At 39.1% G+C, this 14,835-nt stretch overlaps 1 protein-coding gene across 1 annotated transcript in view; it reads right to left on the minus strand.

Annotated features, from left to right (window-relative positions):
- Positions 1-14,559, minus strand: part of SULT2A1 (sulfotransferase family 2A member 1) — a 57,705-nt gene extending 43,146 nt beyond the window's left edge. Inside the window, 4 exon segments of the mRNA XM_058279139.1 lie at positions 9,596-9,722; positions 11,729-11,793; positions 11,796-11,936; positions 14,424-14,559. Coding sequence (XP_058135122.1) covers positions 9,596-9,722; positions 11,729-11,793; positions 11,796-11,936; positions 14,424-14,559 — 469 coding nt within the window.
- Positions 14,560-14,835: the final 276 nt, after the last annotated feature.

Here is a 14,835-nt window from a genome sequence, read left to right on the forward strand (position 1 = left end):
TAAATGCCTATGTAAAAAAAGAAGAAAGAGCTAAAATCAAAGACTTAACTGCATACCCAGACAAACTAGAAAAAGAACAGCAAACCAATCCCAAAGCAAGCCAAAAGAAAGAAATAATAAAGATTAGAACAGAAATAAACGAAACTGAGAACAAAAAAAAAAAAAAGAGAAAATCAACAAAACCAAAATCTGGTTCTTTGAGGACGTCAATAAAATTGACAAATCCCTAGCTAAACTAACAAAGAAAAAGAGAGAGAAGATGCAAATAAATACAATCATAAATGAAAGAGGGGAAGTTACAACTGACCCCACAGAAATAAAAAGGATCGTAAGAGGATATTATGATAAACTGTATGCCAACAAACTTGACAACCTACATGAACTGGAGAAATTCCTAGAAACACACAGACAACCTACAGTGACAAGAAATACAAGAACTTAACAAACTAATCACATTTTAAAAGATTGAATCTGCCATTAAAAATCTCCCAGCAAAGTCCAGAACCAGCTGGCTTCAGAGGTGAATTCTACCAAGCATTTTAAAAAGAATTAACACCAATCCTGTTTAAACTCTTTCAAAAATTTGAAGAGGAGAGAAAATTATCCAACACATTTTATGAAGGCAACATCACCCTAATACCAAAGCCAGGTTAAGACAGTACAAGAAAAGAAAATTACAGGCCAATCTCTCTAATGAACATAGATGCAATAATTCTCAACAAAATACTTGCAAATCTAATCCAACACATATATCAAAAAACTTATACATCACAATCAAGTGGGATTTATTCCTGGTTTGCAAGACTGGTAAAACATAAGAAAATCTATCAATGTAATAAACCACATTAACAAATTGAAGGAAAAAAATCACATGATCATCTCAATCAACACAGAAAAGGCATGTGACAAAATTCAACATACCTTTTTAATAAAAACACTTCAAAAGACAGGAATAGAAGGAAAATTCCTCAATATGATAAAAGGCATATATGAAAAATCCATGGCCAACATTGTACTCAATGGGGAAAGGTTGAAAACATTCCCTCTAAGATCAGGACAAGAAAAGGATGTCCACTTTTGCCATTGTTATTCAATATTTTACTGGAAGTTCTAGATAGAGCAATGAGACGAGAAAAAGCAAAGGGACCCAAATAGGAAAAGAGGAAGTAAAACTCTCACTCTTTGCAGATGACATCATCCTGTATTTAGAAAAATCTGAAGTACACACAACAAAGCTACTTGAGCTAATAAATGAGTTCAGAAAAGAGACAGGACACAAGATCAACATGCAAAAATCAGTAATGTTTTTGTACACTAGTACCAAACAACCTGAGGAAGAAATCGGGGGGAAATTCCATTTACAATAGCAACAAAAAGACTCAAATACCTAGGAATTAATTTAACCAAAGAAATACAGGATCTATATGCAGAAAACTATAAATCAATGCTAAAAGAAATCAATGAAGACCTAAACAAAAGGAAAAAGAGTCCATGTTCATGAATTGGAAGACTAAATATCATGAATAGGTCAATCTAACCTAAACTGTATCCTAATTATATCATACTACTGTCTTCTCACCTCCATGGTTTCTGAAGAGAAATCCATGTTAAGTCTTACTGGATGTCCCTTGTACATGATACTTTGCTTCTCCGTTGCTGCTCTGAGAATTTTCTCTTTATCTTTGATAGTTGATATTCTGAGTAGTATGAGTCTTAGAGTAGGTCTATTCAGATTTATTCTGATTGGGATATGGTGCACTTCTTGGCCATTTAATTTCTTTCATGAGAGTTGGGAAATTTTCAGCTATTATTTCCTCAAATACTCTTTCTGCCCCTTTTCCCTTCTCTTCTTCTGGAACTCCCATGATACGTATGTTTTTGCATTTCATGTTGTCATTCAACTCTCTGAGGCCCTGCTCAATTTTTTCCCATTCTTTTCTCTCAATTTTAGCTCCTCTTCTGTCTTTGGTATCACTTATTCTTTCTTCTATCATTTTGAGTCTGCTGTTGTATGCCTCTAATATGCTTTTGATCTTGCCTATTGCGTCTTTCATTCCCATGAGCTCTGTTATTTTTCTGTTCAGCATTTCAAATTCTTCTTTGTACTTGCTTAATGTCTTCTTGATGTCATTTATCTCTTTAGTCATATTGTCTTTCAATTAATTATTTTAATTTTGTAAATTTTTGTGCATCTCTCTAATTAGTTTTCTCAAATCCTGTGTCTCTTCTGGGGCTTTGATATAGTCCTTTCCTTGGGCTATGTTTTCCATTTTCTTAGTACAGCTTATAATTTTTTGCTGATGTCAACGTGTCTGATTAGGATGTAGTTTATGCAGATGCTCAATTTCTTTCTCTTTTGTAGGGATTTAGTGATGGGAGGCTGTGTATTATCAGTGTTTTTTGATTTTTGGCTCAACCTGGATTGTTAGGAGTGTCTCTGCTAGTTGTTCAAAACTGGGCTTTGGGCCCAGTAGTTAGTTGCAGGCTGGCTTCCCAGGGCCTTGGGGAGGGTAGCCTATAAAGGTTTGAAAAATCTTCTCTTACTTATTTTTAATTTTCTCACATGTGCTTCCTTGGTCTGCCAGCAGATGGCACTTTTTGGTAACTGTCAGTTAAGTGTCTGGTTGGAGCCTATTTGTTGTAACACAGACTGGATCAATGTGATAGGTCTTCCCATCTGGAGGCTAAGATCCTTGTAATTCAAACTTTCTCAGTGACAGTTCTCCAGCCTTCTCAGGCAGTCTCCTCCCTTTTTCCTGGGTTGGGAATATTTCCACTCCCTTCTGAGTCCTCAACAATCAGTCCCTGATAGTAGAGTTAGAGATTGAGAGGGTTGTATATCTTTAGCCCCTTGCTGGCTCCCAAGACAAACAATTGCACCACCCCAGCTGGCCTAGGAGGGCTCTCGGGACATAGCAGACAACCTTGTGAGTCAAAACCGAGTCAGCCTTAGGCTATATCCCTCTCTCTCCCCTTTCCTGGGATGGTGGATCCCTGGAGTCCCCTTTGTCTGTAGCAGCAGGCCCAGAGGCCTGAGGATTCTAACGTGTCTTTAGTGTGGTGGAAGGTGCTGGCAGCAGCAGCTGCTGGTTTCAACCCACAGTTCTGTTGTTGTGATTCCTCACCTTTGTCTCTTTCTCCTCTGGGCAGTGCTCAGTCTTTTCCTGATGTCCGAAACCCTAGAAGATAATTTTCCAGGCAGTTCAGCCTATCTTCTAGCTATTTTTCTGGAGGACTTCATTATTTTCTTATTATTTTTATTATTTTTTGTTGTTGTTTTTTGCTTTATTGGGGGGTTGGATTGCAGAAGGGTCACAACTGTGGCAGGGGAGGATCACTAGTGTGGGGCATTGGTGATGGGAAGATGTGTGGGGAGGGGTGCACCTGGGCATGCCTCTATGGCATATGAATATGTTCAAGTGTTCATGGGGTATTATTGTCTTGGTGGATGGAGTTCCACACAATAACCCAAAGAATACTGAATTCCCATCCTGGGAATCCTGTTACATTCTCTAATGGAGCAGCAATAATCCCCTTTAGTACAGGGTCAGAGCCTAGTGAAAGAGGACAGACTCTTATACCAGGCCCTTGATATTGATACTTGTACTTATGAACCTTTTCTAGTGAAATTGAAACTTAGCCTAGTATTATATATTACCTAAGAATTACCTCCTGAAGCCCCTTGTTGCTCAAATGTGGCTGCTTTCTAAACCAAACTCAGCATATAAACATACTACCTTCCCTCCAGCATGGGACATGACTCCCAGGTTGAGCGTCCTTGGCACCAAGGGATTATTACCAAGCACTGACTAGTGATGAATCTGGAAACAGACCTTGACAAAAGGGGGAAATTTTAAATACAAATGTGTCATTATGGTTAAGGGACTTCAAAGTGAGTTGGGAGTTTATTCCAGAGGTTACTCTTATGAATGTCTTAGCAGGACCTCATTGACTGCCACAGTAAACAGTGTCTCAAACAGTGGGGCTCCTGAAGGCTCTAGAAACATCTGGACACTGTAGGCAGGGCAGACAATCTCAAGAATTTGGCTTCCTGTCATTGGGCCTCACTTTGGAATATAAACTCCCTAATATAACAGAGTTAGACTCATTTATAATTTCCCTACCCATAGCTCTTCTGCCCCTTTTATTCGAATCTATAATTAACATTATACTTGTTAAGTATTTGTCCCAGAGACTTAAATCCTTGTTCTATTCATATGCCAGTTGATCCCTGAATCTCAACAGAGTTGCAATACCTGCTCGCCAGTTCATTGCACTCAGGACAACTAATGAAAGGATGATGTGAACAACATCCATCCCAGGAAGTGGAGAGTGTCTGTAACGGCAAACAATACAGTTCCATCCATCTGCCCCATAGGATCTAAGCCCTTTCTCAATCAGACCTATCACCACCCCCAAATCCTCAAGATTGAGGAATGAACAAACAAGGGTGGTAAGCAACCTGGGACTGAGGTGGGGGAGAGGGAAGAATAGGTGCAACATGGGGCATTCATGGGACATTGAAATTGTCCCGCATAACATTGCAATGACGGATACAGGCTATTAAACACTTTTGTCAGCCTATAAATTGTGCAGGGCAAAGTGTAGACAATAATGTAAACTATAGTCCTTGGTTAGTGCAATGTTTGAATATGTTCATCAATTTAACAAAGGTACCACACTAATGAAAGATGTTAATGTGGGAAAGTATGGTGGGGGGAGGCGTGGGGTATAGGGGAATCCTCTATATTTTTTATGAATATTTGTGTAATCTAAAGTTTCTTTAAAAATAAAACAAAATTTGAAGACTTTTCTCAGTAACTCACAGTTCTAGATAAATGACAGAGAATTTTATTAAAGTTTAGAATTTTAAGATTATGAAAATATTAAATACAAAAAAATTGAGAAATGTGGTTAAATCAGTTCTTGATGGTAAGATTATACCCTTAATGCTTACATTTTAAAAAGACCAGAGACACACCATTAATGAATTAAGCATCTTTGAATATGCATTTTGGAAGATAGAAAATGAATAAAAGTATGCAAGAAAGGAATATAGAAGTAAAGAAACAATGGTGGTAAGAAGGGAAATTAAAGAGATCAAAAACTAAGAAATGGAATTATTTAACCAAGAAATGAAATCATTTATGTCCACTACTAGTAAAAAAAGTAATTTTCAGGTAACCTTTGGCTTATCCAAATGGCTCTTTTAGAATTGGAAACTATGGGTAGGACTATAATCATGAGGGTCCTGGAATTAGTGCTTCAATATCTGCAACCCCATATATAACACAGTCATCAAATACAAACCTAATAGAAATTAGAGAAAAATCTTTAAAAAAAAATCCAAATATCTGGTGATCCAGGTAACAGAAAAAGAAGAAAATCCTTACCCTCTGTAGCAGTCTGATATAGTTATGAATTCCAAAAATAGATATTGGATTATGTTTGTAACCTGGTCTATTACTGGGCATGATTGAGTTATGATTATGGTTCTGTTTGGGCCATGAAATTAGGGCATTGCGTCCCCCCACCCCTTGGTGGGTGGAGACCCACAGATAAAAGGCATGGCAAAAGACAGACTTAGAGCTTTTGATGCGAGGGTTTTTGATGTTGGAATTTGATGCTGAAGCCTTAAGCTGGAGCCCCGGGAAGTAAACTCACAGAGGAAAGAGAAGCCAGGCCCAGGAACAGAGGAACCCTGAGCCCAGGAAGAAGCAGACCCTGGGAAGGAAGGAACCTTGAACCCAGAGAAAAGACCCTGGAAGGGAGGAACCCAGGAAGCCTGAACCCTCGCAGCCATCGGCAGCCATCTTGCTTCAAAACGTGAAAATAGACTTTGGTGAGGGAAGTAACTTATGCTTTAAGGCCTGGTATCTGTAAGCTCCTACCCCAAATAAATACCCTTTATAAAAACAACCAATTTCTGGTATTTTGCATTAGCACCCCTTTGCTGTGTGATATTAGTAGACTTCAATGTCAGAGTATGGCAAGGGCAGTGGGAGAAAGGAAAATTCTAGGATATCACAACTGTAAGCATGGATGCAAAAATATAAACTAAAATATTACTAAAATATACAAAAGAGAAAGATATGATATATCTCCTGATGTGATATAAATCAGAAGTACACAGAATTGTCAAGAAATCAAACCTGAACCCAATAACGCCTCTATATTAACTACCAGCTTATTGGAAATAGAAGGACTATAAGAACATGTACAATAATATTTCAAAAGCAAGGAATTCTATGGAACAAAAAAATCAATAAATAGAGAAAAAGGAAGTAAAAATGTTATAGAATAAAATATATATTAAAACTGTTATGTATGGTAACCAATGTCAACCCAATTCAATCAAATGCTTTTCTTTGGAAACCAATTTAAAGAGATCAAAAGGCATTTATGAGATAATCTAGGAAAATTGAATACTGGATTATACATCAGAAGATGTTAAAGTTATATGTGTTTTTTGGTGTAATAATAATGGCACTTTATTTATAGAGAGATATAATGAAATAAATACAGATGAAAAGCATGAAGTCTGAGAGCTTTTCTAAAAGAGTAGAGTGGGAGGAAAAATGAGAGCATACAGATGAAATAAGATGGGCCATATATCACTAGTGGTTGAAACTGAGCAAATATATTTGAAATTTTCCACATTAATACACTGAAATAAAAATTACAAGCACATATGTTAGAACACTATTATAGCAATATATTAAAAGGAAATAACATGGAAAATATTGAATACTTAAAATCAAAGCTGAACTATCTTAAAATGTATTAGTGTAAATTACAATTTTACACAAGAATGGAGAAAATGTCATTTCAAATGAATCCAGAAAAGCATTTGATAAAATTTAGCATAAAGCCTTTATTTAAAATATATTTCAAAATCAATATGGAATAGGTTAGAATGTAAAAAAAACTTCTCTACTCAATACTTATAGCAAGCATAATATCTAACAATGAAGTTTTAAAATAATTCTCTTTAAAATGAAGAAAAATAGAACTATTACCATTAGCCTCAGAGATTTGGTCAATGCCATAAGGTAAGGAAATGGAAAATAATATACAAGTATTAGAAATGAAGATGATAGTCATTACTTAAAAGTTCTATTTTTGCTTCATAGAAAACCATAGAGTATGTGGGAAGAACCAATTAGAATGAAGGAGAGAGTTCAGTCATTTGATGACTACCCAATAAAAAGTTAAAATCAGTTACATTTCCAATATTGGGCCAAAAAAACCTATAAAGCATAATTTAAAAGTTGTTCATCTCACACAAAAATATACATATGTATATAGAGTTACAAACCTTTCATAGAAAAAATGATAAAATATCATCTAAGACATTAAAAAAGCTTTGAATATAAGTAGAGATAAGCCATATATACAAATAAGGAGATAAACTATGTAGAATATGCCAATTCTTCACCCATTATTATGTAAAGCGGCTATAATTACAATCATAGAAACATTGATAATAACAAATAGCATCGGAGATACGTGGTAAAGGGAACTCTCATACCTTCCTTATGGTAATATTAATTTATACAGCCACTTTGGTATATAGTCTGATTTTTTTAAGTTGAAAATTTATATTTGCTATGCCTTAGCAATTCCACACCTAGGTATATAAACCAAAGAGTGAGGCATACACACATGGACCAGAGAAGCATTATATCTGATAGACCTGTACCTGAAACAGCTTACTTAATTTTTAACTTCGGATATGCAAAGTTTTGGGAAAAGCGTATGACCAAGAAACTACTAGCCATCATTGATGCCTGCAAACAGCAATTATAGTTCATGCATTTTGCTTCTCCCTGTGGCTACTGCTAGCCTAGCAGGCAGGTGGGCTGGTGTGGTGTGCTTTAGAGCAGGGGATCCTCTGCGTGCTTGTTATCCAATGAGTCCAGAAGCTCAGCTCTAAATTTAGGGACCAAACCAGGGCTCCCTGCTGCCCTGGTCTAAGGGTGTTATTTCCTGTGATTTAGATTCCTGAAGTTACTTCATTTGTATGGGGAATAATGGTAATAATTACTAAAGAAGAAAACTAATTACTAAGGAAGGAAAAAACAGATAAGAAGAGACAGGGAATGATGCTTTAAGCGTTAAAAAACAACAAAAGGAATTCTCTAAATACAGTGACATTTTAGTATACACCAGAATGAAGGTATCAGTAATTACATAATGGAAGTTGATGAGGAGGATGTAGGATTGGGATGGAAAACGATGACACATGTGAAACATCAGAATAACGCTGGCCCTTCGGTGAGGGGTGGTCTATTTACTGAGACAGATAAGCCTGGAGTAGGAGCAGTTTGGGATGTTGGGGAAAGGCGTTTTAGGTTTTGAAAATATTGAGCTATCTGTGGCTCTGTCCAGTAAAGATGTCCATAGGCCTGCAGCCTGGGAGACATATCACAGGTTAGATTTTGGACTTCTTGTGGTTTCATGAAAATATGAAGAAAAAAAAAAAAGGCAAGTCCCGAGAAAGCCCGGAATTTCTGTGTAATGATGGAGTAGATTGTTGGGGTGGGAGGAGTAGGGTGGGGGGTGGGGGGTATGCGGGAATCGCTTATAATTTTTTAATGTAACTTTTTTTTTGGTGATGTATATATCTTAAAAAAAATACCATTTACAAAAATGATGGGGTGGGGGGGTGGGGAGTGGGGTATATGTTTTTTATGTTTTTTTTTTTTTTTAAAGATTTATTTATTTTATTTAATTTCTCCCCCTCCCCTGGTTGTCTGTTCTTGGTGTCTGTTTGCTGCGTCTTGTTTCTTTGTCCGCTTCTGTTGTCGTCAGCGGCACGGGAAGTGTGGGCGGCGCCATTCCTGGGCAGGCTGCTCTCTCTTTTCACGCTGGGCGGCTTTCCTCACGGGCGCACTCCTTGCGCGTGGGGCTCCCCCACGCGGGGGACACCCTTGTGTGGCACGGCACTTCTTGCGCGCATCAGCACTGCGCATGGCCAGCTCCACACGGGTCAAGGAGGTCTGGGGTTTGAACCGCGGACCTCCCATGTGGTAGACGGACGCCCTAACCACTGGGCCAAAGTCCGTTCCCTATGTTTTTTAATGAAACATTTTTTGTGATCTATTAACTTTAATAAAAAAAGTGTAAAAAAAAGTTACTCCAGCTTAAAAAAAAGAAGAAAGTATAGCAATCCTAGGATAGCACAAACATTTTCTGAGATAGCTAGGTAAAGATGATTAAGGGAGTTTTGAAAAGAGGCAACTAAAAAAAATGATGTAAAGTCAAGATTGTGCAGTCCAGGAAGCTAATGAGAAACTGAATTTCAGAAAGCCACAACTGGCAGGGTAGAGGAGAAGAATATGGGTAGCCTTTGTGTTAGTTGTGGGCAGGCCTGGAGACTCAGAAAATAGCTAGATTGGTTTATCTTGGATGGAGAAAACAGATGGGCTTATGCAGGATAGTATGTGGACTTAGCAACCTTGGGCTCCAATCGTACGGGGGCCTTACACCCTTCACTTTGATGAGATGTAGAGACATCAGTTTGGGTTTAAATTGAGAACTGGAAAAGGACTTCAGGAATCCCCCCAGCTCTCGTATTTTACGTCACACTCACCATTTCCTTGGAGGAACCATTCAAAATATTGTTCCAGTGACTACCCTTCCTTAGATGCTCTCACTACTTTCCAGAAAAAATAACCAGAGACAAGAATATCTCTGGGATTTCTGATGGGATTGGTCACCTTAAATGGAAAAAAGGGATAATAAAAATCAACACAGTTATTTTCCATCTTGCTTGATCTTCACAGAAATCACAATTCCTATAAAATGCTGACAAAATATCAATAGAACCTTAATAAATCAGTTCTTTTGTTCTTCAATGAAATATATTTTTTGAAGTTCCTATATATCAATCACAGGGGTAACATTAGGAATAAAACAGTGGAAGAAGAAAGCATTGCCTCTGGGATATTATAAACAAGTCATAGGGGGAAGTCATTGGAGAGTTTTAAAGGTGATTGGTGTATTGTATTTGTGTTGCAATCTAAGAATGTTAACAGGGGAACGGATTAATAAAGTGTGCCATGTTTAGATACACCGTAATACATATCCGTGCGTACACACAGCAGCATGGAAGAGTCCCCCATGTTACACTGAATGAAGGAAGGCAGCGTCGAGGAGTTCACGTAGTACCAGTCCATCTGTGTGAACTTCCAGAACAAGGCAAACTACTCTCTGGATATAGAAGTCAGGGGAATGGTTTCCTCTGTGGGTGGGAATTGACTGGGAAGGGATATGAGAGAGCTTTCTGGGGGGAGTAGAAAGCTCTCTACCAGGATCAGAGCGTACATATATGAAGAGTCACCATAGTGACGCTAAGATTAGTGCACACACACACACAAAGATCTCTTGGCATTACATCCACTGAGTTTTCCTCCAGACTCTGAACAACTCTGTGCGACATTATTCTAGGTTCTGTCTCTCTCTAGGTCTCAGCTTCACACCCAGGGATTTACCAAACACCATTAAGACACAAACATAGTTGTACTGTAAACAAACTTGGAGTGATGTTAAAAACAAAAAAACTTGAGCTTACTGCACATTGTGAAATTCCAAGGAAAGGATACTTTTCTGTGTCTCAACTTAATTTTCTTTTTACTAGCAAGAAAGCTTAATGTAAAGTGAATGTATACACTCAAAAGGGGAGTGCACGCATGCTTGCGTAAGTTTCTCTCAACTTACTCATAAAACTTAAAAAATCCTCAAAGCAATTTACATCTTCCAGTTTTTTCGCTTTCTAGTCACAGCAGCATTTTATTAATAGTTACACAGCAAGTCTTGAGAAATAACTGTTTGTGAACTCATGAATGGTAAGTAAAACTTGTATGCTTAGACTTCTCTCCCAGAAACTCTAAGAATTTTCTCATCTGTGAACTGCTTGACCACTTTTGTATCAATAGATTCCTTATGTAATTACTGTAAAGATGTGATGTCAGCCCGACTGACAAACGTTGCAAACACTCCTTTTACATCATTTCTGTGAAAGGGTAACTTCTGCCCTGCTGGGAAACACTGTGAATGCCCACTCCTTGATGATCTGTCCTGAGCCCTGCAATTCCGTATCATGCCCCCGGTCACATGCTCTCCCCATCCGCACATCGCCAGGTAGTATAAAAGACCCCTCTTGCTTTGTGGCAAGTGCGGACTCAAGCCTTGGAAGCACCATGCTCACCTCCCACTGCCATGGAAGAGGATTTAGCCCCGGCCAGGCTCAGACTCTCCGAGAGGACTCCCCTTCCACCATCGAGGGCGAGGCCCCACGTAAGCCCCCTATTAAATGCTCTTTTGCTCGCTAAGCTGGCTTTGTCTGAGTCTTTCTTTGGTCTGACATATCCTTCTCAGCTCCCTCCTATACTTAAAACAGATAAGCTAATTATTCTTTACAGCAACAAAGAGCAGTAGTTAACGAATTCTTTTTGGGCTTAAAATGTGCTTTTTACAGATTCTGGCCTTAATATTTTACTTCGTCTCTGACTTACACCTTGCCAGTATAATCTGTGGGATGGTCTACACCCTTGACTCAAGTGTGGCGCCTGGAGCTGCCTCATGGGCATCGTAGGAACTGGTTAGAGACGCAGACTCTCGGGCCCCACCCCAGGCTAAATGACACTAGGCATTTTAATGAGCTCTCCAGCTGCTTCCTATAAATATGAAAGTCTGGGAAGTTTCTTGACCATGATGAACTGACCTTGGCCTTGGAACTGAAGAAAGACCTGGGGAAGAGGTGGATGGGGAGGTGGGAGGGGAGGAGGCTGGGCCCTCCATGTTCTTGGTGAGATTATACCCACGCACAGTTTCTATGCAGGGTGAATGGTTCCAGATGAACACAGATTGGACCCGTTTGGGATCCCCCTTGGAGTAGATCAGGGAGATAATCTCCAGCAACCAGTTGGTGCCTGGAAAAGAAGGGAACATGAGGGTCACTGATTTCACTCTGACTTTTCGCCCTACTTCACTACCTTTACATCAGTTGCAGAATTCACCAAAGCACTCTACGTTATGGAACCCAGTGGTCCATATCATCCATCCTCTGGCATCATCACTAGGCAGGGATCAGTACACTAGAGCAGTTCTTCCTCCTGGAAACACTACGTCCTTGACCTTCATAACACCAGATCCACTGGGTTCTCTTTCCTCTCTGGGTTGTCTTACTCATTGTCCTCAACTTTTTCCTTCTTCCTCACCCATTCTGTCTTTCTAGATAGGCTTGATATCCTTGGGGACTGGCAGACTACAGGGTAAACAATAAAGGCAAAAAAGCTGCTACAGACACAAGTATCCAGGGAAAAAATAAAAGGAAACATATAAAAATCCATGCAACTAACAAACACAACGTATCAGGAGAGTGATTTTCACCATCTCCCAGTCCAGGTCTTCTTCACAAACTGGTGCCTCAAGGACTCAGAAATCCTGGTTTGGTACCATTCTGGGTCTACTATAACTACTTAAAACCAAATTAGTTCCCACTTGCACTCTTATTTTTTTTGAAAATGAAATTTTTTATTGTCTATTTTTTTTAAGGATACATAGATCACACAAAATGTTACATTAAAAAATATGCGATTCCCATATACTGCACTTCCCATACCCCCCACTTTTCCCACATCAACAACCTCTTTCATCAGTGTGGCACATTCATTGCATTTGATGAATACATATTGGAGCACTGCTGTACTGCAAGGATTATAGTTTACAGTGTAGTTTATACTCTCCCCTAGTCCATTCAATGGGTTATGGCAGGATATATAATGTCCTGCATCTGTCCCTGCAATATCACTCAGGATAACTCCAAGTCCTGAAAATGCTCCCATATCACACCTCTTCTTCCCTCTCCCTGGCTCAGCAACTCCCGTGGCCACTGCCACTCTAAGTTTTAGATTAAGGCCATCATAAGATCTAATTTTGGTCAAGGAGATATCAAAACTGGTCAACTTGGAACATTCCAAGGAAATCCTGAAGGTCAATGAAAGTGTTGTTATGCTGCCCTGTAAGACTCTGCACTGTGGACTTTGAACAGGGTCATCATTACCCCAGACTTTTGCCATCTCTCTTTTCACTTTTTTTCTTTCCAGTGCCCAATTACATCTGCAAATCACCTTCTGGGCAGATCCAGAAGGCTACTGCTTTTACAGGAGGTGCTATGATGATTCCTTTCACTTTTTTTTTCCAGCAAGGAAAAATTTAGACTCCAAAAAACATTATTACTTTATTCAACCAGTTTCAGAAGCAGGCACGTTCCTCTTGGTACCTCAGAAATAACACTAAACAATAAAAGGGGCACACTAAATTTTGGCTGAGAAAATCCTCTAAGGGGGGTTCTAGGCATTAGCTGCTCTGCACGTTGCACATTCTGAAGTTTACTGTTGACAGTGCTGTACTCAGAATGACACAGGAGTGACATTTTTAGAGCAGAAAACGATCTTTCTATGTCAAATCCCTATGTTCTCTAAGAGAGACAAATAGTTACCTAAAGGCAATCGTCATGGAAATTCAGACCTGTAATGTGAAATGCTGAGCACGGGTTTCCTGCAGTCCTGGCTCATTGTCCACCCTCTGCTGCCATGCATGGTCTCGCATTCATCTTGTTCCCCTCCTGAAATCCTGGAACCACCCTGGGCTGCTTCTTTCCTCAGCCCTCAGTCCCACAAAGTAACAAATTGCTTTGAGCCAACCATGTAAATATTTTTCACTCCTCTCAAAGTCTCTCCATCTCCTTTCCCCCTAACTAGACCTCCAGGCCCCAGATCCTGAGTATCTTCCTAACCAGTTCACACTTACATTCTTCCTCAACAATCCCCTTAAATTTCTTTACCACAGAGCAGCCAGTGCAAATGTTTTGAAACTGAAATTATGCTCAAGCCACTCTTTTCTTAAATCCTTTAATATGTTCCCAGTGACACCAGCTTTTCCCTTCCAAAGTCTTCAGCATCAATCCTTGTCCAATTTGCTGTTGTCCTAAGCCCCCTGGAGAAATATCATTTCTTCAGTCCCTTGAATTTACCAGGCTCTTTTCCAATCCCTGATCATTGCCCATGGTGACCCCTTTACCTGAAACTATCTCTCTTAACAAAATAATTTCTCATCAACTATTTTCATCTCATTTTACATACTATTTCTTCTATAAGACTTCACCTATCTTCTACCACCACTCACCCAAGCCTTCCTTGGGAGTATTCCTTAGGGTTTCCCCTATGCCTTCCATTGCCCTAGCTGAACATACATCTCATAGAATTTAATTTCCTGTTTCAATCCCTTTCTCTGAATGTAAATGGTTAGGACACTCCAATTTCTACCAAAGCATTGCACTTTGTCCAGTATATCGAAAGCAAAAGCATCAGGAACATAGGCACAGCCTCTCTCAGTTCCTGATCCTGTTTCCTTACCTGACTTGGGGTAAGTGAATATGAACACATCTTCATCAGTCACCATAAAATCTTCCCTTACTAACTTCAGGGTTTCAGCATCGTATTCCTGGTTTGGGAAAGGCATTCTTTCAAACCAGAAATAGTCGCCCGACATTATGATGAGTCCTTCGTGCTTGGCGTTATGGATTCAGCTAGATCCACATCAGAATATAAATTAACTCAGAAACAATCATTTTCAGGATCTGCAAAACAATCATTAACATCCCCAGTTGTTAATAAGTCCTCTGACTATTGAAGATACTTAGAAATGGGTAGTGGGACTGACAGGTGGATTTTTACTGGTAATAATGAACAACTGTGAATATTCTGGGTAATCAAGTTTTATTTCATGGAATGGAACCAGAAAACAAGAGCAAGCAGAAGGACATAG

This window comes from Dasypus novemcinctus, chromosome 18, assembly GCF_030445035.2.
Source record: "Dasypus novemcinctus isolate mDasNov1 chromosome 18, mDasNov1.1.hap2, whole genome shotgun sequence".
NCBI lineage: Eukaryota > Metazoa > Chordata > Mammalia > Cingulata > Dasypodidae > Dasypus > Dasypus novemcinctus.